At 40.0% G+C, this 26879-nt stretch overlaps 1 protein-coding gene across 1 annotated transcript; it reads left to right on the forward strand.

Annotated features, from left to right (window-relative positions):
* The first annotated feature begins 617 nt into the window (after positions 1-617).
* LOC307162507 (uncharacterized protein) lies at positions 618-26347 on the forward strand. The gene is made up of 6 exons (XM_079877874.1): positions 618-1573; positions 1813-1895; positions 2045-2163; positions 3450-3822; positions 19182-20915; positions 23558-26347. The coding sequence occupies exons 4-5, from the start codon at positions 3705-3707 to the stop codon at positions 20855-20857; spliced, it is 1794 nt and encodes a 597-aa protein (XP_079734000.1). The 5' UTR covers positions 618-1573; positions 1813-1895; positions 2045-2163; positions 3450-3704; the 3' UTR covers positions 20858-20915; positions 23558-26347.
* The last annotated feature ends 532 nt before the right edge of the window (positions 26348-26879 follow it).

Consider the following 26879-nt stretch of genomic DNA (forward strand, 5'->3'; position numbering starts at 1 on the left):
AACAAATAAAGATATTACAAAATATCAGGGGTATTAAAGAGTGTATCATAGCATTTTAAATATTTCACAGATTTTCTGTTTTTTAACAGTCTTATTGAAGTCTATGGAGATATGTCCCGTACGCGCGTGCGTTAGATATGACGTCACCGCGTGCTCGCGCCGTCTCGTCCCTCATTGAGCGTCGAGTCTTCTGAGGTGAGGAGAGCTGTTCACGGTATTTCTCATATTTACACAACTTTCAAACACACTTTATAGAGCTTGATTAAGCGACAGGCTCATTTCTGTATTGTTTTCATCGATCACAGCGATACTTGTGCGTCTTTTCTAGCGTCTTCCTACTGAAATAAACATTTAGTGCAGCAGCAGCGAGCATGAGGAGAATATGAGAATTTGAGTTCATTCAGACCTGAGCGATTTTGTGTTCGTTTGTGTGATTGTCTCGATTTTTGGAGTGAGAACTGTTACTGAATGTCAAGACAAAGTTTGAGATCTGTGAGGGGAATTCAAGTGTTGCTGTTGCCATTCTCATGTTTACCTTAATTTCTTTGTCGACATTTATCTTAGGCAGATTACATTTACTTAATGAAATTGATGTCTATTACGCTTTATTGACCCTGGCCTGTATGAGTAATGTACGTGGGGAATTTCAAATCTTCCCAGAACGTTCCCTGCAGGTTATTTTTAGGTTTAATTTTTATAACCTTAAGAGAACGTTCCCTGCAGGTTATTATTTAAAAGCATACGTTCGCAAACCATATAAATACCTACATGATTTGGCATAAATCCAGAAAAAAGCGCTCCCTAGTGGTTTATATCTCGTTGAAAACGCTTGTGCTGAATATTATAACACCTATTTCTGAACATTTTGTTAACAATTACTACATTGAATATGCCTATAATGCATCCATTTAAACATTAAACATCACAGTAGTTTAAACACTGTAGACCCTGATAAACAGCACTTAAATAGCCTAGGCCTATTAATAACTGCATATTAATATATTCACATACTGTATGTGAAGCACTGTTAAATATATTGAAATACATTTTTTATATTTGAAATACATTTAAAAAATACTTAGAACATAAAGCTTATCAATTGTTCCTCATGTTACATCTGTAAATTTGTTTATGAGAAAATATGTTCATAATTATAGCATGTAGTTTTTGCTATTTTGTTTCTGTTTACCATTTCTAAAGGTAGGCCTAAATTATATTATAATGTAGCCTATATATAAGTGACTTCAAACATTGTTTTACATTTTCGATGCTTTAATATTCTCATTCCATTTACAGTTTGCGATGGCCACAGGCCATGTGAAATTTGGCCACAAATTATCCACTTAATAATGTATCAAGTTTCAGGATATTTTAGCTGATTATCAAATAATTCACTGCATCAATTCTAAATTTATGTAAATGCTGCGTGACTTCTACGTGTTTTAATGGGCGCGCGCGCTGAACATTCAAGCCGCATTTGAACTGGAGCAAAGGGCGTTACCATGGAAACGAGGCAGCAGCTCAACTGACAATCAGCGAAACTCCGTCTCACTGTTGTTTTAACTACTTTAAGGTAAGTTTAGTCCATAAAATTACACAAATAGTACATACAAATGTTTCTGAGACTTTCTTTCATGTAAATGACTCGCTTCCGTTGAATATTTACTTTATAGAAATGGTTTAGTGTCTTAATCACATCTTATGTGTATATGAGAGATTTTGTAGTTTTGTAAAGGTTTTGCTGACAATGGATGAATGGAAATAAGCTAATTTATTTAACCTAAAAGTACGCACTGTATGGTTAATTCATAGTTATCAAGTGACGCCATACCATTACACCCACCTGGAGGGCAAAATAAGCCTTTCCTCCATTGCCCACCAGTCATTTTTATCAGGTTTGTAGTTAGTATGTAGTAAAACAGTGTTATTAAAAGATCAAATTCAATATGCTGCTTATTCATGATGCATACTTTGTACAGGTAAGCAGATGAACACAGAACAAATTATTTATAACATAATTTTGTTTGTCTTCTCCCCTTTACAGTATTGTTTGCCATCTAGTCCTGATCACAGAGTTTAGCTCCAAACCCAATTAAGCAGACCTGAGCAGCTGATCCAGGATCACCAGAAACTCTGCAGAACTTTGGTCTGGACACCAGTGTTGTAAGTTCAGAACATAATGCAGGAGATATCAACATTGTCTCTCAAGGTCCACTTACATGCAGAGCTTTACTCCAACCTAGTCCAGCACACCTGAACAAGCTAATCAAGGTGCTAAACTCTGGGTGCATATCACTCAGGTCTCTAGCTCAGTAGTCAGTGGTTAAGGGACGTCTAAAGTTATCACAAAATCCTTACAGTGCACTGAAACATTCGCTTCCTAAAAATTCACTATGTTATCGGAAGTTCGGAAGCTCAAAACTTTAATCACACAAGACAGTTCGATACAAAATGACATGTAATAGCTGATTTTAAAACACAAACCAATATTATATTTCAGCATAAACATACGTCGCTAGACAGCTAATGTCTAATCAAGCAAACATTTACAATTTATCTATGACTGAAATCTTGCACGTATATAGCCGCTTTCCGACCAAGTAGTTACAGGAACTTGGTTATAGGAACTGTCCACTTCTAAACAGTTCTATGAACTACCCTCCCCCAAACTCGGTTTTGCTGTTTGCATTCGCACTGGCCAAGTGGCCATATGAACTGGTAGGAGGGGCAAACACGAACAAACACGGCAACTTTTATTTTGACGGAGCGACGGACCTTTATTTTGACGGCGCTGAGAACGCCAGAGCAAACAATGCTCGCATTCTCTGTGTTCATTAGTTAGCGATCTGTCTAACAGTACTGTTTAACATGTTATTAGATAGAACTGTAATAGAAAGTAGACAGTATATGAAAAAAATGTTTGCAAATGTAGTGTTGCTAGCTGAGCAGAAATACATAATCATGTTTGACTTGGTCCCCTCAAAGTTGCGTTGTATTTTCTCTTCAGCATAAAGGTTTAGAGGCCCATCTATCACTGTTTTCCATGTTTGTATCTAGTTTCTGGAGTAAATATATAGGCTATAATCTGTGTGTTTACATATAGCTGTTTTAAAAATGGCAGGTGCTGGTGTTTTGCGTGCGTTCGGTCATCAAAGTACAATAACGTCACGAGTAGTTCCTATAGTGCTGGTTTAGACCCTACTCTGAAGTAGGAGCTAAATTAGTTCCTCCAAGTGGAGTTCCTAGAACTAAAATTGTTCCTAGTCGGCGTGTTCGCACCGCAGGAACATCCGGGTACTTTAGCCAATAGTTCTAGGAACTGTGAAAAGGTTCCTCCGGTCGGAAAGCGGCTTTTGTAGAGGAAAAACTCAAGTGTATACTTCACATTTTGGACAACCTTTGTTTTTTTTACATTTACATCTTGGTTATTGTTCTCTTTCTCACTTTAGATGCTGGAGAAAACACAGCCAGGCTAAAGCATTCAAAGTGGAAACTTCTGTCGTAGCTCTATAATCCAGGATTGGGATGGAGGAAATCAGAGATAGGAAGAGATCTACTGGTGCCCCTGAGGAACTGAATCCCACAGCAATTCATCATCAGTGAAGCTCCTCCCACTGTAATTCATCATCAGTGAAGCTCCTCCCACTGTAATTCTCCAATAAATCCTGGAATATTCCCATCGGCTACAAGTGAAGACGAGCACAATGCATCAGGAAGAGCTGAAATCTGCAAAGACTGAGTTTATTAAAGAGGACAGTGAGAACATGAGTGATCCAGAACCCTGCAGAATGAAACACACTGAAGATCCTGAAGAACAAAGAGGTTGGTGTTTATTCTTCATTCATTCATGATGCTGAAGAACATTCATGTTAGAAACATTCAAGCACTTCATCACATTTAGATAAACCATTTAACTGTGAAATGGCTGCAAAAGTTAAACAAATGGTCAGTAAAGGCAGGTTTTATATTGATTGTCAACATCAGGTCAAACTAAATTGAAATATTTTAACTGTTTTATTTTACATTTATTTTATTTATGGTTTATAATTTGTAACAGTGTTACCAGAATTTTGACCTGAATTTTGTGCATATTTTTTACAAACATGTATAACAAATAATAATCATTCCAAACTATAAAAATGTACAATCTGCTCTGCTTTTCTATTCCAAAATCTACTCTCCTCTTTACTGCAAACATTAGTGTTCTTTCTCGTAGTGAAATTCACTTGATCTTGTGTTTCTTGAACGGCCCTTAATAATTAAAACATTTTAGTAGTTTTTAACATAATTAAATATCAATCTAAAATATTGGTGTTAAAATATGGCAGTATTGTGTATTTGAATGTTCATATCATGTTAGATAATTGTGTCATTGATCAAATATATGTAATAGTTCTCACTACAGAAACATGAGATTTTTGCCTATAGTGTTTAAAAAATAATAACCGGAAGATCAGTGTAGAGTCCTGCAACGCAATATGTGCAATATTTGTCTAAATTATCATTACACGCAAATATGTGTTTTAGTTAGGCCTGTCACGATAACAAATTTTGCTGGACGATAAATTGTCCAAGAAATTATCGCGATAAACGATAATATTGTCGTTCTGAGACCATTTTCATTTAATATAATTATAATGGCATAATAATGCAGGTACACCTTTTCAACGATCTATAAACTTTTATTTCTAAAGAATATTAAACATTGAAAACGGAAAACATTTTAAATATCCAAAAAAATGAACAAAACAACCAAAAACAATAAAAGCAATGGACTCTTAGTGTCTGTTAACAAAATAAATGTCTGTTAATAAATAAAATGGATGTAAACAAAATTGCACTTCAAAAAATATTAAACATTAGGCTTTAGACATTAGGCATAAATAGTGATACATTCCATAACAGGCAAAACTGCCGGTTAGGACCTTTGTAAACAAATTTAAAAAAGCCTCAACAAGCCATATCACACCATTCTGCACTGTCCTCCTGTTACTTTGTCAAGTGATTGTGTACTGTCGGGAAGACGGAGACGCACTTTATTGCGTGTATGCTACGCACTGAAAATACTTGGTTAGGATTAGGGGTGAGGAGTGCGTGCGTATTACACGCCATAAAGAGCGTATCATATGCACGCAAAAACTATTTTTGGCGTATAAATGGCACGAGAAATAACATTCGTGGTATAGATACGCATTTTCATGTGATCGGGCTCGCTGTCGCAACTCACAACTAGCGTCTTCTCTCTCTCCCGGCAGTAGCCGCAAACAGTCCCGCCGGCGCTTTCCCATACGTGACTGACAAGCGCCGCGCGCCGCCTCCCCACTCAAAGACCATGCAACTGACAAGAGACGAAGAGAGTTCACTCCTCCTATACGCTAAAGAACCGAGAGTGGTCATCCAGTCTCTTTGGTAGAGAGAGAGAGACGAGGAAAACAAACAAGCATGCAAATGTAATTATCGCGGCCGGAAAAATTATCGAGCTCATTTTTTTTTATCGTGCGATTAATTGACTTATCGACTATCGCGACAGGCCTAGTTTTAGTCAGGCCATCCTTAAAAGTATTCTTGTTTGCCGTAACCCGACTGACCCTGTCAATTTACATTGTCATTTAGCAGACACTTTTGTCCAAAGCGACTTACAAATTAGGACTAAATTAACCCTCTGGGGACCAAAAACGCGCCCGCGCGTTTTGCTCTTTTTTTTTTTTTTAGCAATGAAAAATAAACACTAAATGCTCTGTTAATTTTGATCTTTCATTTTCGTGTAATACAACCACGCATAAACATTATTCTCTTAAAAATACAAACATCTACATACACGTTGCTCGCATATTATGGTAGCCCTGTTTGTGCTATATAGAGTGAATTTACACCTTAGCCATTAACATGTTTATAAATAACTGAAAAAGCACAAATGTCAAGGCATGTCAGAACATCTCAAGGACCCCAAAAACAGCTTGGTCCCCAGAGGGTTAAGCGAGTCATCATGAAGAGGCAAAAACAATGCAAGAAGTGCTCAAAATACAAAGTTCAGGCATTGTTCAGTGTAGCATAAGCCCGATAAGCGAGGATATAAAGGAAAAGGAAAGGTTTTTTTTATTTTTTATAATGAGGTTAAGTGCTAATGGAAGAGAAGGGTTTTCAGCTGTCTTTTGAATGTTGTCAGGGATTCTGCATTCCGGATTAGGGTGGGAAGAGCGTTCCACCAGCATGGAACTGTGAATGAGAATGTTCTGGAAAGTGATTTTGAGGCTCTCTGTGATGGAACCACGAGACGTCGCTCTTTGACCGATCTATGGCTTCTGGTAGGGATGTAGACTTGTAGGAGTGAGTGAAAGTAGGAGGGAGCTGAACCTGTGATAGATCTGTAAGCAAGCGTCAATGCCTTGACTCATGAAACCATTTGTTTATTATATTGCATATCGCAATCGCAATATTGACCTCAATTATCGCAATATGACATTTACCCCAAATCGTGCAGCCCTATTCTGATAATGAACTTGATGCGAGCAGCGAGAGGTAGCCAGTGCAAAGTGATGAACAGAGGAGTGACGTGGGCCCTTTTGGGCTCGTTGAAGACAAGACGAGCTGCAGCATTCTGAGGCTACGTTTACACGGAAACGATCTGAAGAGAAAACGCAAAAGTGATCACTTTTTATTCTGCGTTTAGACGAGCGTTATCGGGGGGAAATCTGCGTGCATATGGTGACGCAAAAGTGTGTGAAATTCAATGTAGTATGCACTCCAGGCGGCTAGGTGGCAATGTGAAGCACTGATCGGTGCCTTCACTGTCTAGCCAACTTTTGCGTTTTTACCGTTTAGATGGAAACGCTACGGTGGAGCGTTTTTAAGATTTCCACTCTGGAGGGTGGTTTCACTTTTTTGCGTTTTTAAGCCCCGAAAACGCCGTCGCCGTCTAAACGAAAGGCACATCTGATAAAATATTTTTACGTTTTCACCCGCGAGCGTTCTCGTGTAAACAGGGCCTGAATCATTTGTAGTGGTTTAGTTGCACATGATGGAATTCCAGCCAGAAGAGCATTGCAGTAGTCAAGCCTAGAGATGACTAGGGCCTGGATGAGAAGTTGTGTTGCATGCTCAGTTAGGAAAGGCCTGATCTTCCTGATGTTGTGCAGTGCAAACCAAGCTGTCTTTGAAATGTGATCTGTGAAGTTCAGCTGGCCATCCAATATCACTCCAAGATTTCTGACCGACCTTGATGGGGTGATTGATGATGAATCTAACTGAATAGTGAAGTCGTGTTGTAGAGACAGATTGGCAGGGGGACGAGAAGCTCAGTCTTTGCCAGGTTAAGCTGCAGGTAGGGCTGGACCCGAGTATTCGTTCGGTGGGTTGGTATTCGATTTGAAAATTTGACACTCGAATATTAGTTTTTTTTATTTATTATTTTTTTGCACACCTGGGATCCCCCGTGAAACGGTTCTCATTCGCGCTTGAATAAGGCCGGCGACACACTGGCTGCGTGGCGTGTCCGTTTTTCTTTCGGCTCCCATGTTAACAGGTTGGAGTTTGCACACTGCCTGCATGAGACACGTCTCGAGCCACGCTGAAAACGCGTGCATGCTAGAAATAGAACCGACGCCTGTGTCGCCGACGCCAATCCATCTAAATTAATCTCGTTTCTAATTTAGGCTAACTTAATTTCGTTTTTCTTTATTTAAATTTCGTTTTTCTTTATTTAAATTTCGTTTTTTCTTTATTCAAATTTCGTTTTTCTTCATTTAAATTTTGTTTTTCTTTATTTAAATCTACCCTTTACTGTGTCAGTAATTTTGTTAGTCAGAAAAATATTAGACTACCTTAAAAGTATTGCTTAAGTTAACAGACCTGTGTGTGTGCGTTTTATAGCACTAGTGCAGTGTCCGTTCTCGGAGCATATAAGCCCTGCTCGTGCGAGGTTTGCCGCTTCCCGCTCGCGCTGTTCTGTAGTTTACTAAAAGTTTATTAATTCTGAACATGTCGCGTCTCTGGTGTCTATCTATTGCATCAAATGCGACACTGCACTCCCTTGTGAAGTCGATTGGATGAACGGTTCTCGAAATAATCAAAATGCAAACGGACACAGACACATAGAAATTCCTGCCTTAATTAGAGAGAAGAATATGTTCAGCCCCCTCTCTCCGAAGCTTTGAATATTCGATGTTCATTACTACTGAAGCTTCGAAGCTCAAAAAATGGTATTAGGACCAGCCCTAGCTGCAGGTGATGTTCCTTCATCCATGTCGAGATGTCCGCCAGACAGCTTGAGATCTAAGCAGCTACTGTGGGATCATCTGGTTGAAATGAGAGGAAGAGCTGTGTGTCATCAGCATAGCAGTGGTAGGAGAAACCATGTGCCTGTATGATGTGTCCCAGTGATGTGGTGTAGATGGAGAAGAGCAGGGGTCCAAGAACTGAACCCTGAGGAATCCCTGTGGTCAGCTGATGTGCTTTGGATATCTCACCTCTCCATGCGACCCTGAAGGACCTACCTGTGAGATAGGACTCAAACCAGTGGAGGGAAGTTCCTGTGATGCCCAGTGATGAGAGGGTGGACATGAGGATCTGATGATTCACAGTGTTGAAGGCAGCAGACTAGGGCTGGGGTAAACGATTATTTATTAAACGATTAGTTGGGCGATTATTTTATCGATTAGTCGACTAATCTAACGACTAATTTGGCGATTAATATAACGATTATTTTTCTGTTGCTCGATTAATAAAAAACATAATGCATCTCAAATAAATACCAAAAAATTCTTAATATACTTAATATACTTTATTAACCCTCTGAGGTCTGAGCTGTTTTCTGGGCCCTGGAGGAGTTCTGACATGCTCTGACATTTCTGGTTATTTCTTTTACTTGTGACATTTTCATGGCTAAAGTCTAATTACACTGTATTCAGCACAAACTCTGCTACAATAATATATCAACAGCATGTATGTAAAAGTTTGTAGTTTTGAGATAATGACATTTATGCGTGGTTTGTGAAAATACAAAAAAAAATTCTCACTGAAATAAGGCCATGAAACCCCTACTGATTATTTCTTCACAAGACTTTTGAAAATTGTATGACATAGCCTAGAATATTTGCTCTAAAACTATGTGAAAATCACCCTGACTGCTCATTCAGAGAAGACAATATATTGATTTAAAATTGTTACGACATGTTTTGTGTGAATAAGCCTAATGCGAGAGCTCATTAATATGTAAGCTTTTCTCACCTGAGAAAGACAAAGAACCTCCCCTAACGGCCCTATTAGGAGCTATCAGGCCCCTGTCATTCTGAGCAACCTTGCACAATACTGTAAATGAGGAGATTTAAAAAAGAATGGCTTTTAGATTGTTTGGATTTATTTACACAACATAATCCAAATAGACACAACAAATGGCAAAAAAGCACTTATTGAAAGACAGAGACCTTTGTGTCATTCCTAATACCTTTCATTTCGTGTTTGATTTTCACTTTACCATGTTCATGTTCCTGAGACTCATGTGAATGTTGAAGTCGGCAGGACTCAGTGGCATCTGGTCCCTGAAAAAAAAGTGAACATACTGATATCAAGAGAAAAGCCTGCACGATTTTGGAAATAAATATTAGATTTTTCTGGTTAAAATTGCTTTTTAAAATTCACAAAATACACACACACACACACACACAAATGTTTCCAACAATATAATGAACACCAGGTTTGTTGTGCCTTGTAGGCATAGGCTATGCGCAGTGCTGGGTAAAATAATAATAACAATAGATAGCAGTATAAATCTTCCAAAATATTTCAGTAACAACCAAGCTAGAGAAAAATATATTGATTATCATGTTACTTCAAATGTTTCCATTCGTTATGATGATATGAAATGAGATAATAGTAAAAACATGAAGCCGTTTGGTGTGTTTTGCTTTTCAAATTTTCAAATGATACATTCAAACGCGATCGCGCTGCAAAATCTGATACATTCAAACGCGATCGCGCTCAAATATAAAACATTATGGTTACCATACATATCTACGTTTGACCAGATATCCACAAACACAGTAGGCCTAACAGTAAACACGGGTCTAAATATTATAATATTCCCCATATATCTAGCAACAGTTCAACTGCAATGTGAAATTTATGCAACAATAACAAACATGTAAGAATTTCTTACCTTAAATCTTTCTTGTCTTCAAATCGCGTTCTTCTTCTGAGGTAGCCTAAATCCAATGTAAGCTCAGGCGCGTCTTTCAAACTCGACGAAAAGTGAAGTGTTTTGTTGTTGAGGTAACGAGCGTGTTCGCGTTTCATGTGGAGATTTGCATGTGAATATCTTTTGCGCGAGTGGGCGTGGCCAAATTAACTGTAATGAGCACGCGTTTGAGAAGCTGGACATCTTGTTGGTTTTATACAAATTACTTAAACAGAAAATATTTGTTTTCGTTTTGAACCCGATCATTTAAAAGTACACACTTAAATGTTTATAAAGGTGTATGGCTCATAAATGTGTGACAAGTATTCGCTGAGTTTTGTTTCAGTTTATAGACGTGCTCAAGAAAAAAAAGTTCACCGCGACGAAGAGGCAGAACGCACACCCTGTTTATTTTCTTTATTTTACAAAAGCACAATGTTTTGATTTGATTGTAAGTGGACACATACAAAAGTAGAAATATCACAGATTCTTTTTTTTATATTTCTTTTTTCTGTATGACCATAAATGACGGAGTAATTTAAGTTTATAGTGCTACAATGTGGAGAAAATCCAGCAAAACGCGCCCGCGCGTTTGCCGACCTCAGAGGGTTAAACAACAGTTTTGCACAGCAAAAAATCTTCTGCTTTACACAAAATAAATTATTTTACTGTTATACAAAATGAAAGGCCAGCTTGTTTAACATTACTCTTTTACAGTAGCAACATAACTGTTGTCCAAAAAATTCAAAACTTGTAGTGCAAAAAAACACAGTATTGCACAGTATAGACATTCCTGAGAGTGTTTAACACTATAAAATTCATGTTATCAGTTTTACTATCCCAACATAAATCATTCTCTCCTGGACAAAAGATAAAAAAATGCAGTGCAAAAATAAACACTGTGCAATGCACAGTACAGACATTCCTGAGAGTGTTTAACACAATATAACAGTCCCAACATAAAACCTGATGGAATCGAACTGACTCTCTTCTTAACTGCTATTCTGTAAGCTTATATGCTAATAAAGTGTGTGCAATATAGTATTGTCCACTTTCCTCCTCCCTCATCCATCACCACTCTGAATTACTGTGGAGGAATGTGAGCATGTCCACGTACTCTTTGGTGAGGCTTGCTCTTTTTTTGTTCACAATGGACCCTGCTGCTGAGAACAGACGCTCAGAAGGTGTGGATGTTGCAGGGGCAGCCAGATAGGATTTCGCCACAACAGCCAGGGCGGGGAACTTAGTTTCATTTTCTTTCCACCATTGGAGTGGGTTTTTGTCCTTTGGAATGGATTTCTCCCCAAAGTACACAACTAGCTCATTCCTGACAGCATCTTCCCTCTGGTCTTGGCCTGGGTCTTCATCCTCCAACTCCTCCTCATCATCTGTGCCAAGCAACATGTCCAGAACAGACTTTGGCTTCTGTCTGGAGTGATCTGGCTGGCCACTCTTCCCTGACTTATTCAGTTAGTTCACTATAAGAGATTTAAAGAGCTGAATAATTAAACTAACCTTGAAGCAATCTCTGCTGCGGCTGCTGTTTGGAAGGTGGTAATGGGAGCAGACTCAAAGGCTGTCTGTGTGGATTTCTGTAGGCCTTTCACAAGCGGAGGCAGGACAGAGACTGTGACGAATGCCTCTCCACTCAGGAAAACGGTGGCTTGCTCGAAGGGCTCAAGTGCTTTCTGTAGCTCCTCCAGGAGGCTCCACTGGTCACCTTTCATATCCAGGTATTGCTTTCCTGCTTTGGTGACCTCTGGGTCTGAGAGGGTTGCGGTAACAGGCCACCGCTGCTCAAGGAGGCGTGTGATCATATAGTAAAAAATTCCATCTATTCCATCTAACAGCTACATCCTGGGTCAACTTGTGTTGAGCTGTGCCCATTTGCTCTTGTTTGAGTTTCAACTTCAGGGTGGCGATATCGCTGCTATGGAAGTACCCGATGAGGCTCCTTGCTGCCCCAAGTGCCTTGTTGATCCGGGGATCTTTCAGAGCATGGTTGACGATCAACTGGGTGGTGTGGCCAGCACATCGAAGTGAACGAGGCAACGAAGGCAACACCATGCTTCTCCTCAAGGATTCTCAGGGCTTTCACCACATTAGCTGCATTATCGTGGACAATCGCCTGGACATCATCACGGAGAGAGAAGTCAAACTTCTCTGCAACCTCTTCAATCCAGCGAGCGATGTTTTCTGCAGTGTGTCGGTCCTCAAGGGGCTTTGTGCACAAAACGAATGAAATCATCTCCCAGTTGTCGTTGATGTAGTGGCAAGTCACTCCGAGGTATGTCTCTGTGGCAATACTTGTCCAGGCATCGGTGGTGAGTGAGATTTTTGAGGACCTCTTCTGTAAGTCTTTCTTCAGATCTTCAAGAGTACTTTGATATGCCTTCTCCAACTGCTTTGTGAACCACTACCTGGAGGGACATTTGAAGCCTGGGCAGGCATATTCGATCATGTCTATGAAGGCTTCACCTTCAACAAGAGACACAGGCCTCATGTCTTTGACGATCACCTGTAAGATAAAGAAAATTAGTCTTAATAGCAACGTAAACATAGCACCTTTCATAGAGCCATAATTGCTTACAGTGTAAGAAGAATTATTATTAGACCATCCAAATAAGGACACAAAGAAAAGGGCCAAGTTAACTGAAGAAACACCCATAACCTAGCTAATAAATATAGGACACATAAAATGGTCACAGCCATTCCATCCTAAAGTATGTTTAAAGTGAGCAGTGAGCAAATAATTACTTACTCTCAAGATTCTTTTGCTCAGTTCAGCTGCCTTCTGTGGAGTGCATTGCGTCTCTTTCCCAATATAGGAAGTCAAGGTTGTTTGCTTTGTCCTAGAAAATACAAAAGCAATGCATATTACAACAGCTTAGACAGTGGAACCTCATTGCATTGCAATACTATGCTAAGTTTATTTGAATCCTAACGTGGCTGGCTACATAAAAGTAATGTTATGTCCAACAATGCATTTCATCAGCTGTGTCTCTGTCCGTGTTGTTTTGTAACATGGAAATTGCAAGGGTGCACATTCAATGCACAACCATTTTGATTGGCAAACTAACAGTGTACTGAATCATGATACTATAAGCTGGCTAATGTTAGTCTAATGTTATGTATTTGACTCGTAAACGATCACAACACGAGTTAACGCTAACTAACGTTAAATCGTGACTCGTGAGTTAGCTAACGTTAGACAGATAACGTTAAAAGCTACTGCAGTCTGCTTGCTACCGTTAGCTAGATCTAGCAGCTGTGCACTTTGGTGGTGCTGGGCTAACAGGCACATTAGATAAGCTAAATACAGCGGTCTATGTACCAGTAGCTAGCTAATGCTAACTAACCTAGCACGAACAAACTGCATGGAGAGCTTAGATGGTTAGAACCACCGAAGTGTGCCGAGCTCAAGCTACACAACACACTTCACAAACATGAAATGAACATGTACTTGTTTTTGTCTCCTTCACGAGTGACAATGGGGTGCCTTCGTTTCAGATGCTCCCACATTGCTGTTGTGCTGGTGTGGTATGCCAACTCCATTTGGCAAAGAGCGCAAATAACGACACTTTTTTTTGTCTGGGACTATATTTAAAGTATTCACATACTTTGGATGATCTGGGGCGAACAGTTTTTTTAGGACTTTTTCTTTTTGCATGGCTTTGTTCGGAAGAGGTTGTTGCCGTTTCATTCTCCATTATAATCTGCGGACAAAATGTGCGTCGACGCAAAAAATATGACGTCGACGTAATTTTGACGTTGACGCGCCGCTCCAGTCCTACAGCAGACAGAACCAGGAGAATGAGAACTGAGGATTTAGAAGCAGCTTTTGTGATCCGTAGGGCTTCAGTGACCGACAGTAATGCAGTCTCAGTTGAATGCCCTTTCTTGAAGCCGGATTGGTTGACATCCAGCTGGTTGTTCAGAGACAAGAAGGATGTTACTTGTTGGAAAACAGCTCTTTCAAGTGTTTTCGCAATGAATGGTAGGAGAGAGAGAGGTCTGTAATTCTCTACAAATTATGTGTTTAGCGTTGGTTTTTTAAGCAGTGGAGTTACCCGAGCCTGCTTGAATGCAGTAGGGAAAGTGCCAGTATGGAGGGATGAGTTGGTGATGTGTGTGAGTGCTGGGAGAAGTGTTGGAGAGATGGCTTGTAGAAGGTGTGAGGGGATGGGGTCTAGAGGGCAGGTGGTAGGATGACTGGAGTGGAGAAGTTTAGATACTACTTCATCGGTTAGCGGAGAGGAGGAGGAGAGAGGGTTATTGGCTATGGAAGGGGTCGGTCTGGGTTCCTGTGTGTGTGGAGCTGAGAACTGACTGCTGATAGATGTTGTTTTGTTGGTGAAGAAGTTAGCAAAATCGTCAGCAGTTAAAGAGGAGGCGGGTGGAGGTGGGCATAGGAGAGCATAGAAGCATAGGAGGGCATAGAATGTCTTGAAGAGTGATCGTGTGTTGGAGGAGCAGTTGATCTTGTTGTGGAAGTAGGAAGATTTTGCAGCATGAACATCAACAGAAAAGGAAGAGAGGAGAGATTTATACATACTCAGGTCAGATGTGTCTTTTGATTTGTGCCGTTTCCTCTCTGCTGCCCAGAGTTTGGTCCAGTGTTTGCGAAGAACCTCAGATAACCAGGGGTTAGAGGGAGTAGCGTGTGCAGGCCTGGAGGAGAGAGGGCAGATATTGTCTAGAGAAGAAGTTAGAGTGGAGCATAAGGTATCTGTCACATCCAGAGATGAGAATTGCGAGGGTGAGGGAAGAGAAGATGACATGGCAGAGGAAAGATGGGAATGGAGAAAATGAGCGCAGGTTTCGTTTGAAAGTGACTGGTGGGGTAGTTGGTGGTGCACGGGTAGGAAGTTGTAGACTGAAAGTAATGAGGAAATGATCTGAAACATGGAGAGGTCTCACCAGAATGTTGTCTGTGATGCAGTTGCATGTAAACCAGGTCCAGTTGGTTGCCTGATTTGTGAGTACCTGTAGTGATGAGTCGTTTGAGATCGAAAGACGCTAGGAGAGAGATGAAGTCTGTTGCATACGGCTTTTCGAGTTGAATGTTGAAGTCACCAAAGACTACAAGTGGGGTGCCGTTCTTCAGGGAAGGAGGACAGCAGCACATCCAGCTCGGCTACAAAGTTTCCCAGCTGACCTGGGGGGCGATAAATGACTACAATATGGATCTTACTGGGAGTTGTAAGTGTAATAGCATGATATTCAAACGAGTTTTTGTTGCATAGAGAAGAGAGTGCTGAGTATTTCCAATTGTTAGAAATGAGAAGTCCTGTACCCCCACCCCTCCCAAACTGGCGAGGGGAGTGAGAGAAGGAGAAATTGCTAGAGAGAGCAGCGGGGGTTGCTGAGTCTTCTGGATGAATCCAGGTCTCAGTCAAGCCCAAGATACTAAGAGTAGAATGAGATGCAAAGGCTGGAATAAAGTCAGCTTTATTGACTGCTGACTGACAATTCCATAGACCTATGGAAAGAAAGAGAGGTGTATGTGAGGATGAGAGAATGGGACACAGATTAGCAGTATTGTGTTGCCTTTTGCGCGTGATGAAAGGGCGTTGCCGAGAGATAACAGGAATGTATTGAAAGCACATGTTGAGTAAGGTGAAAATAAGATAAAAGTGGGAAAGAAAAGGGAGAAGGAGATACTTAAGTGCCTTCCTGGTGTCCTTGCTCAGTGGAGTCGCGCAGGTAGAGTCGATGGTCTTTACCCAAGTCGGGCTTCCGCTACAGCGCGCAGACTACAGAGATATAGTGCTTCCAAAGCTTGAGTGAGGACAGCTGTCTCTGCCCAGTAATTAAAGCAAATAACGCGAGAATGGGCCAAATTGAAACTAGCTGCTGGTAGGCAGTACTTAAGTGCAATAAAACTGCAATAATTTTCACCCACTGTTGTTAAAGTCGAAACGTGTCTAAATAAAATAAAATTAGAAAGTTAAAAGTGAAAAGTAAGCAGAGATTTGAAGATAGGCTTACCTCGAGTCAAATAGAACACTGAATAATGGGAGAACGGGGTATTTCAGAAGAAACTACTAGCGCGCTCTTGCCGTCTCCACCAACTGGCCGCTTGTCCGCTGGTTATGAACTGAATCCCTTTACATATATATTTCCAACAGTTGCTGCCTCTGTAGGCTATATGCGAAATGAAACCGAAATCGCGACACTCAGGGCCACAAACCTACAATTAAAACTTTCACAGAGATCTCAAACAGGCATTTAAAACACCAAATATTAAAGGGATAGTTCACCCAAAAATGAAAATTCTGTCATCATTTACTCACCCTCAAGTTGTTCCAAACCTGTATGAGTTTCTTTGTTCTGCTGAACACAAAGGAAGATATTTGGAAGAATGTTTTAATCAAACAGATCTCGGTCCCCATTGACTCCCCAAAAATATATACTATGCAACCATACAATATTGTTCTCTTTATAAGGTTATGTAATATGACAGTCCAATAGTCATTATTAGTTGTGCATTGCCGTTTGAGCTGTGCGTGCTGAAACTGAAGAGGATCACCCTAAGCTTTACTACATTAAATCTTAACCAAATTATGATAATGCATCCTATACGAGATAAATCAGATATACAGTGAGGAAAATAAGTATTTGAACACCCTGCTATTTTGCAAGTTCTCCCACTTGGAAATCATGGAGGGGTCTGAAATTGTCATCGTAGGTGCATGTCCACTGTGAGACATAATCTAAAAAAAAAAATCCAGAAATCACAATATATGATTTTTTTAAATATTTATTTGTATGATACAGCTGCAAATAAGTATTTGAACACCTGTCTATCAGCTAGAATTCTGACCCTCAAAGACCTGTTAGTCTGCCTTTAAAATGTCCACCTCCACTCCATTTATTATCCTAAATTAGATGCACCTGTTTGAGGTCGTTAGCTGCATAAAGACACCTTGTCCACCCCATACAATCAGTAAGAATCCAACTACTAACATGGCCAAGACCAAAGAGCTGTCCAAAGACACTAGAGACAAGATTGTACACCTCCACAAGGCTGGAAAGGGCTACGGGGAAATTGCCAAGCAGCTTGGTGAAAAAAGGTCCACTGTTGGAGCAATCATTAGAAAATGGAAGAAGCTAAACATGACTGTCAATCTCCCTCGGACTGGGGCTCCATGCAAGATCTCACCTAGTGGGGTCTCAATGATCCTAAGAAAGGTGAGAAATCAGCCCAGAACTACACGGGAGGAGCTGGTCAATGACCTGAAAAGAGCTGGGACCACCGTTTCCAAGGTTACTGTTGGTAATACACTAAGACGTCATGGTTTGAAATCATGCATGGCACGAAAGGTTCCCTTGCTTAAACCAGCACATGTCAAGGCCCGTCTTAAGTTTGCCAATGACCATTTGGATGATCCAGAAGGAGTCATAGGAGAAAGTCATGTGGTCAGATGAGACCAAAATAGAACTTTTTGGTCATAATTCCACTAAACGTGTTTGGAGGAAGAAGAATGATGAGTACCATCCCAAGAACACCATCCCTACTGTGAAGCATGGGGGTGGTAGCATCATGCTTTGGGGGTGTTTTTCTGCACATGGGACAGGGCGACTGCACTGTATTAAGGAGAGGATGACCGGGGCCATGTATTGCGAGATTTTGGGGAACAACCTCCTTCCCTCAGTTAGAGCATTGAAGATGGGTCGAGGCTGGGTCTTCCAACATGACAATGACCCGAAGCACACAGCCAGGATAACCAAGGAGTGGCTCTGTAAAAGAAGCATATCAAGATTCTGGCGTGGCCTAGCCAGTCTCCAAACCTAAACCCAATAGAGAATCTTTGGAGGGAGCTCAAACTCCGTGTTTCTCAGCGACAGCCCAGAAACCTGACTGATCTAGAGAAGATCTGTGTGGAGGAGTGGGCCAAAATCCCTCCTGCAGTGTGTGCAAACCTGGTGAAAATCTACAGGAAATGTTTGACCTCTGTAATTGAAAACAAAGGCTACTGTACCAAATATTAACATTTATTTTCTCAGGTGTTCAAATACTTATTTGCAGCTGTATCATACAAATAAATAGTTAAAAAATCATACATTGTGATTTCTGGATTTTTTTTTTTTTAGTTTATGTCTCTCACAGTGGACATGCACCTACGATGACAATTTCAGACCCCTCCATGATTTCTAAGTGGGAAAACTTGCAAAATAGCAGGGTGTTCAAATACTTATTTTCCTCACTGTATATAGGCCTACACAAAATAAACAACATTACAACTTACATTTGCACAAAACAAAAGGCTGCGAATGCACACACAAACTTATAGTCATAATGATGGTGTAAAATGGTCCCAAACATGACTCCGGCGTGCTCGCTATACATGTTTTGCGGTTGAGCAGCATGCACGCGCATGAACCTGCTTTATCGATGATCGATAAGTTTTATCGATTTAAATGTATTATCGACAATTAATCGATCGTCGATTAATCGTTAACATCCCTAATTTGAATAAATATAAAATGACAATTAAACATTGACAACATTCAAAGGTATTACGCCAGGCTAGATCTATTAAAGATTCTTAGCAAGAAACACTATCAACATTTTTAATCTGTTGCGTTGAATAGCGTTGCTTTTATAGACGTTTGTTTTCGTCTGGCCGCTGGTACTTTGATTGAGCAGTTTTGTTTTTAAACATCTCATACTGTAGTTTAAAATAAGTGTTTAATTGAGATAAGTTTATAATAACTTTGCTTTTCATTTTTTACTTAAAGCTCAATTGAAGTTTTTCAATAGCTACTACATTAAAAACTATACTAGCCTAACTGATAAAGTTCACAGATTATTAATAACACATTATATTTATATATTTATACACATTCGAGATCGCAATCTTTTAACAATTAATCGTGCAGCTCTAGTTTCAGGGACATATAATTAATTTATAAATACTAAAATTATTGTAATATTTTATAGCAATTGTTACATCTGAGATCATTTTTAGAAAATTTAAAAATGAAAGTTTTTCTTTAATTTCAGACCTGATGGAAGTGGAGGAGGAGAGTGAAGAACTGAGTGAAGTGGAGGAGGAGAGTGAAGAACTGAGTGAAGTGAAGGAGGAGAGTGAAGAACTGCGTGAAGTGAAGGAGGAGAGTGAAGAACTGAGTGAAGTGAAGGAGGAGAGTGAAGAACTGAGAGAAGTGAAGGAGGAGAGTGAAGAACTGAGTGAAGTGGAGGAGGAGAGTGAAGAACTGAGTGAAGTGAAGGAGGAGAGTGAAGAACTGAGTGAAGTGAAGGAGGAGAGTGAAGAACTGAGTGAAGTGAAGGAGGAACATCATGTCAAACCTGGAGAAAAACCTTTGAGTCGCTCAAAGACTAAAAATACATTTATAAAGAAAAGAAAAGACAAGAAATCTTTCACCTGCACTCAGTGTAGAAAGAGTTTCACAACTAAACAAAGTCTTGAGCGTCACATGAGAGTTCATACTGGAGAGAAACTGTTCATGTGTGAACAGTGTGAAAAGAGATTCTCAAACAAAACGGCTCTTAATGTTCACATGAGAGTTCATTCAGGAGAGAAGCCGTTCAAATGCAATCAATGTGGGAATAGTTTCAGTCAATTATCAGCCCATAATGTTCACATGAGGATCCACACAGGAGAGAAGCCGTTCAAATGCAATCAATGTGGGAATAGTTTCAGTCATTTATCATCCCTTAATGTTCACATGAGGATCCACACAGGAGAGAAGCCATTCACATGCAGTCAATGTGGGAATAGTTTCAGTCATTTATCAGCCCTTAATGCTCACATGAGGATCCACACAGGAGAGAAGCCGTTCACATGCAATCAATGTGGGAATAGTTTCAGTCAATTATCAGCCCTTAATGCTCACATGAGGATCCACACAGGAGAGAAGCCGTTCACATGTGATCAGTGCAGCAAAACATTTCTTAGGGCATCAGACCTGAAGAAACACCTGACAGTTCATACGAAGGAGAAGCCATATTCATGTTCTGAATGTGGAAATAGGTTTTCAGTGTTGTATAATTTACAAGTACATCAAAGAATTCATACTGGTGTGAGAGAGTACATTTGCTTTGAGTGTGAGAAGACTTTTACTTCAGCACACAATTTAAAACTGCACCAGAGAATCCACACTGAAGAAAAACCTTACAAGTGTTCACACTGTGACAAGAGATACTATCAGTCAGCACATCTGAAAACACATGAGAGGATCCACACTGGAGAAAAACCTTACAAGTGTTCACATTGCGACAAGAGATTCAGTCAGTCATCAGATCTGAAAAACCATGAGAGGATCCACACTGGAGAAAAACCTTACAAGTGTTCACACTGTGACAAGAGATACTATCAGTCAGCACATCTGAAAACACATGAGAGGATCCACACTGGAGAAAAACCGTACAAGTGTTCACACTGCGACAAGAGATTCAGTCAGTCATCAGATCTGAAAACACATGAGAGGATCCACACTGGAGAAAAACCTTACAAGTGTTCACACTGTGACAAGAGATACTATCAGTCAGCACATCTGAAAACACATGAGAGGATCCACACTGGAGAAAAACCTTACAAGTGTTCACACTGCGACAAGAGATTCAGGCAGTCATCATCTCTGAAAACACATGAGAGGATCCACACTGGAGAGAAGCCGCACAGTGTGGGAAGAGTGTCTCTTTTAATTGTCACCTGAAGCGACACATGAAGATCCATGCAGTGGAGAAACCACATCAACACAGTCTGAGATCACAGTAAGTAGTTCATCTTTGTGCTGAGAAACAAAAGCTGCTTTTCCACCTTCAGAAAAGGTTCCAGTTGTGTTTCCACTTGAGCCTGGTATGGCACAATTACAAACCATTCTCAGCCCTGAACTCTCAGCACACTTGGCTAACCGTGCCGAACTGTGACGGTTGAATGTGTGTAGTGACATCGACACTCAGGATTGGTCACTTGTCTGTTGTCTGGTTACCAGTTTTTCTGTTGCTGGCTAATAATACATTAATGCCAGTATAACAGTGTTATGATATAATAATTTCACACGTTACATCTATTCAGATCCACTTTCAGACTACAAAGCATAAATTGCAGAGAAGTCATAGATTTTCACAATTTACTGCTTGCAAACCCCAGCCATTTAATACAGCACAATTATCAGACTCCGCACACAACTGCTCGGTTTGCCATTTATGCAACCCAAAATAAAACAAATTACACAATGGAGCTGCTACAATTGACCTATGGCTAAGCCACGCCCCCTCCACTCACTCGGACAAACAGTCAACATTCGGTAACAGGCGCTATGGCTGCTGTCACAGTTGGAGACATTTCACAGGAGGCAATTGATGATTTTTGGAGACAGAAAGATTATATATCATCTCAAAGTCACCAAAAGGGCCTTAACTATGCATTGGAGGGTTATATTAATCATTTTATTTTGAGAAGGTCGATGAAAAGCTTCAGCTCCAGACAAAGATTTAACGTTACAGGTCAGTGTGTAAACGTTATAGTTTGGTGCTATTTTGCTTCAAACGCTCGCTTTATACACGCGTCCTATTCACTTTGGACGCGCAAATGGATTCAAAATGTTCAAGCGTCAAAGTAGACGCGATACGCACGAATTTGACGCTCTATTCGCGTTTGGTGTGAACGCAGCATAATGAACAGGCTGCGATGTCAAGATTGCAATGCTGGAGTGTGTGTGTGTGTGTGTGTCAGAGAGAGAGAGGCGCGGGCGCGATCGTGATCGAACAGTGGAAACATAAAAACATACTCCATTTTGTTCATACAGGACATCATTAAAACTGCAAAGTGTTTAGCCTACTTATATTTGTGTAAAACACAACATTGTGCTTTTGTCAAACTGTACTCTTGTCAAACTGCAACGATGCTAGAAGCTAGGCTAACGTTACGTTAGAGATGTTAAAGATAACGTTCAAATACGTTGTTGACTTACCTTAGAACAGATGTAGACATCCTTGTTTAATTTATCCACATTTAGATGGTGTTGTGGTCTAAGTTACCGCATAAATTAATCCAGAGCAGACACTTATCTTGGTTGAGATGTGGCTTGGGAAAGGGTAAAAAATACACACCGTCGCCCAGCCTCTCAGGATACCTAGTGTTGGAGTTGAATGTACCCCATGCACACCGTTTGACCATTTTAAACTTAAAATGACAAGGAAAAAACAGATAAAAATGAATTAAAACTGACTAACTGCAATGCATTTCAATGGACGTGGAAGCAGAGAATGTCCGAGTGTATTGGGTTAGCTATGCGCACTGTGATTGGCTCATCGCGTTTGGGGGCGTAGCTTAGCCATAGGTCAATTGTCACGATCAATGCTACAGGTGTATAACAGGACTCAAGCCCCGTTCACACCGCCAGCGACACGCAGCGACAAAGCGGCATGATCCCATTCATTTCAATGGAACGCTGGCGACTTCCGGCGACACGAGCGACAGTGACCGTTGGCGACAGAATGTGGGCGTGTCAAGCGACACGAGACGCGCGACAAAAGTTCAGAAATTTCAACTTTATGCAAATGAGAAGCGATTTTCGCGAGCGACAACCAGTAGGAAAGAAGACTTTCAGTGGAGCTCAGCTCACGTCACCGTCTCGAGTGCAGGCAAGACAGAAGAGCTCGAGGGCGATTTCACTGTTTTATATGATTTGACTGTAACCACATACGTGGATATAATAAAATGATGCATGGAAAAGAAACTGTCGACATTCTCAGTGAGTTTAATTCACACATTTAGTTCGAGTGTTGTAATTTTATGATGCAAGTTTAAGTTTAGCACTGCTGCAGTTCATTTTACAGTTTCCACTGCATTATGTTGACTATTAGGGACAATAAAATTGATTATTTGTCAAATTCGAATGACGTTTTAGTAATTTATGACAGTATGAGTTAATCTGTTGATTGATCGATCATTATGATCTAAATGATTTAATCCACTGAACACTGCTGTGGTAATATAAAAACACTCTCCCAATAGCATACTGTTTCTTTTTAGCCTAATTCCTAGTCAAATTAAAATGATATAGTTGTATATATCACTTGTGATGGTATTTTGTATAGATATGGCCAGACGTGCAGTCTACCAATAACATTAGAGCGACAGCACTATGAACGCCCACAAGCGACTTCACAGTACAGAGACTAGCGACATACAGCGACAAAGTCTCTGGCGGTGTGAACGGGGCTTAAGACGACCACTAGGATTGCGCTAATACAGTTGCTTTGACTGGTGATACAAGGTGAAATGTTGTGAAATATAATATAAGGAGCAGGCAAAACTTTATTTTATTTGTGGGGAATCAACCATCAGGGTGTCTTTTCTTAGCTATTAACACATGGTTTGACATTCAGTTCTTATTCTCCTGTTCAAGAGGATATTCAGGCTCTCATGAAGATGCTGAGGCACAAAGGGCTGGTCTCATTTTTCAGCTCCACTCCTGTACATCAGTTCAGTCCAGCCCCGTGCTTCAATAGTGTCTTTTGAAGGGGGTGGATTGGAATCCACTGCTGCTTCAATGTATATATCATGAGTGATTAAAATCAAGGCATTAATCAATATTTTTCCTTCTAAATATCAAATGAGTTGAATGACTTCTCTGGAGATTTTACTTTGTTATAGAGCTTACCAGTGTGATTACTGAAATGTTCTTTTCATGTATTCTTTAATGTCTGAATTTGATATTTGAATGCAGTAACATTGCTTGCCTGTTTATCCCAGCTTCCAGAAATGAAATGGGGACATGTTTTGTGTTTGAGAAAGGTCTTCAACATGTTAAAACACATATGGGTCATTGAAGTCTATAGTTTAAGGGACCATTTCTCAGTTAAAACCTATATTTTCCATTTAGACTAAAATGTCCTATCCTGAGAGAAAGAACTTGTCATCTTAATGTTTTGAGACGAGACTCCTGTTTATAGTTAGAGTCTGGCCAAATCCAACCTTGGAAAAGATGTGTGTCAGTGTGTGTGTGTTAGTCTTCTTGCTTACAGGTTAAGGAACCACTGGCATTGTTGGAGATTGACTGAGTTGTTGTTCGGGACATGCTGGCACCCAGCAACCCAAATCTGTGACCTGGAAGGTCACGACGTGCCTAACTTCAGGGTCCGAGTGTCAGCTGCATAATCTATGGAGATATGCTTCAGTCTGTCTGTATATGTGTGGAAAATTACTATGTTGATCTATTTCTTAGCCAATGAGAATCATTTAACCTGTAAGCAATGACGTAGCTTAGACCTTGGAAATGGTATAACTGCTGTGATCTTTGTTACTGTAAGCGGGGCGGCCTACGAACTCCTGTGTGAGTCTTGAAGCTGACTGCTGCTGATGAAACTGCAAACTATCTTCAGTAAAACTTTTCTTCAATTTTTTTTATAATTCTGACTCTGGGTCTTCTTTCAAACATCTGGTCCTTGGGTCCTAAACTGTTAATGCCTAACAAAGCCTATAATCAGTGAAACTCCTCAAATGACCTTAACTAGAACATCATTATAGAGCAGCACAAAATACACAAAAATTAAAATATGCTGTGAGGTTCCTAGAACAATTAATACTCAACTTGCCAAGCCTAGTCAACGTTTAGAGGTAATATTAAATGGTAATTAAAATACAATAAAATGCAGGATGTGCTCTATCAGCATAATTGCATAATCAGGGTTCCAGACTGCGACCAAAATGGTATGTGAATGTGCGAGTTAAAATTTGATGTGGTCGCTTTTGTGCGAGTGCATGGTCATGTAGCCTACAACTCAGTTAAATTCACGCATGAATTTTCCTGCATTGAACTTGTTTTAGCGCCCACCAAAGAGAATTTTTGTCCCGCCAATTATTATTATCTTATTTGATCGGTGAGTAATGTAGATGAACTGCTGTGCTTGTGACAGGGCGCATGTTTAAAGGTGAACTAAGTAACTTTTTTACCTTAAACAAACAGCTTCGGAGTCATTGGAATAGTTATGACTTTTTTCGGGTTGAATGGTGGTCGTCTCGCAGCCCCCAAGCGCCTGTGTGCGGAAAAACCACACTTGCAACTTTGGGCCGGCAGGGTGACGGCCTCAGCGTCAGGAAGTATCGCGTGATATCAGGTCTCGCGATGTAATGAATTGCTTTACGGCAGTGCACACATACACTATCTAAACATTTATATGCTAGCCTTCTGTGTATCATACATACCTCAGTGAAAACAAATGTACATGACGAGCGGGAGAAGATGGGAGGGGAGAGAGTCGCCAACGAGTTTTGACAACAGTGTTGTCAAATATCTATTCCGAAGCTGTAGGGGGAGCTCTATAGAGAAACCCGTGAGCAAAAAGCGAGAAAACAGCAAGGAAATCGGCAAAGCTGCATAGTTCTGCTTTAACAGAAGGAACGAGCACAGAGAGAGCCCTGGTCTATAAATCGACACGGTGGTAAAAGGTCGGAAAGATTGGAAGTTTCATGTGGAGCATTCGAAGATTACCGCTGGGTGTGAATTGTGCTAAATAAGTTGCCTTATCTTCTCTGAAAAGCGTTCCGGACATTCAGCTGACATAAAACAACACTTTAATTAAACGAAAAAAACTATCCATTGATGAAATGTTTTGTGTATTGACACAAATTTTGGATGTCCATGTCCTTCTGCTGGGATAATTACACAACGCGCATGACACGTCCAATTCGCGAACTAATGACTCCTTTGAACTGACTCATATTAATGAATGGTAAAAAACAACTGATCTTTCCAACAGTGAACTCAGGAGACGTCTGAATCAGTGTATAATCAGTGACACTTTACAATAAGGTTCTATTTATTACATAAATTACATAAAAAGTACAGTTTGCTAACTCAAGCTTAAGCTTTAAAATAAATAAAACCACTTGTTTTTTTGAAAAGCATATGACTACATTTTTCCACACTGTGCTATTAAGAGAATCGTTAAAGAATCGTCAGTGGCATTGATAATTGATAAAATCTTATCAATTCCCATCCCTATGTGAAGACAGTAAAATTATAATCAAACATTAAAGAACATACATGTTTTTTTAATAGTTTTTTTGAGAGTTGAAAGATTAAAACATTTTGCTAACATGGTCTTGTGTCACTGTCTGTCTTTTTACATCCGTGCAAAACTAGGGTATGCAGATTAAGACTATTCATCAGCATGCATTGATTAATCCCATGGCATGTAGCAAAAAAAAAAAAAAAGGTGCGACCAAATCATATGCTGGTGCGACCAACTGAGAAAGTTGGTAGCACCAGTGCAACCAGTGGAAAGGTTAGTCTGGAGCCCTGATAATCAGTGTTGGGTGTAATGCAATAATAACTAATTAATTAATTAATTACTTTAATTGAATACATTTTTATTCCAAAAGTAAAATAAGGAATAACTCTTAAAACAAATTAGTACAGTAATCTTATTACACTGTTGAAGATGTAATTAGAAGCTTTTAGTAGAATAAAGTCAAAATTACGAGAATACAGTCTTCCGTAGAAGGTGGGTTTTTTTTGGTTTTTTTAGGAAAGAAATGTTGTAGTTGAACTGCCTCAGACATGGATCTAAACATAATAGTAGCTTTTTACTTTTATCTGGGGTTTCAACAAAAGGAAATTCTACAGGTGCATATCTACCAACATGGCATTACCATTACCATACCAGACTTTACAGGCGAAAATACTTTTCAGAGTGGATGGAGGTGATCCTCTGCTTATTCTGCCT

This window comes from Squalius cephalus (genome assembly GCF_949319135.1).
Source record: "Squalius cephalus genome assembly, chromosome: 1".
NCBI classification, from domain to species: domain Eukaryota; kingdom Metazoa; phylum Chordata; class Actinopteri; order Cypriniformes; family Leuciscidae; genus Squalius; species Squalius cephalus.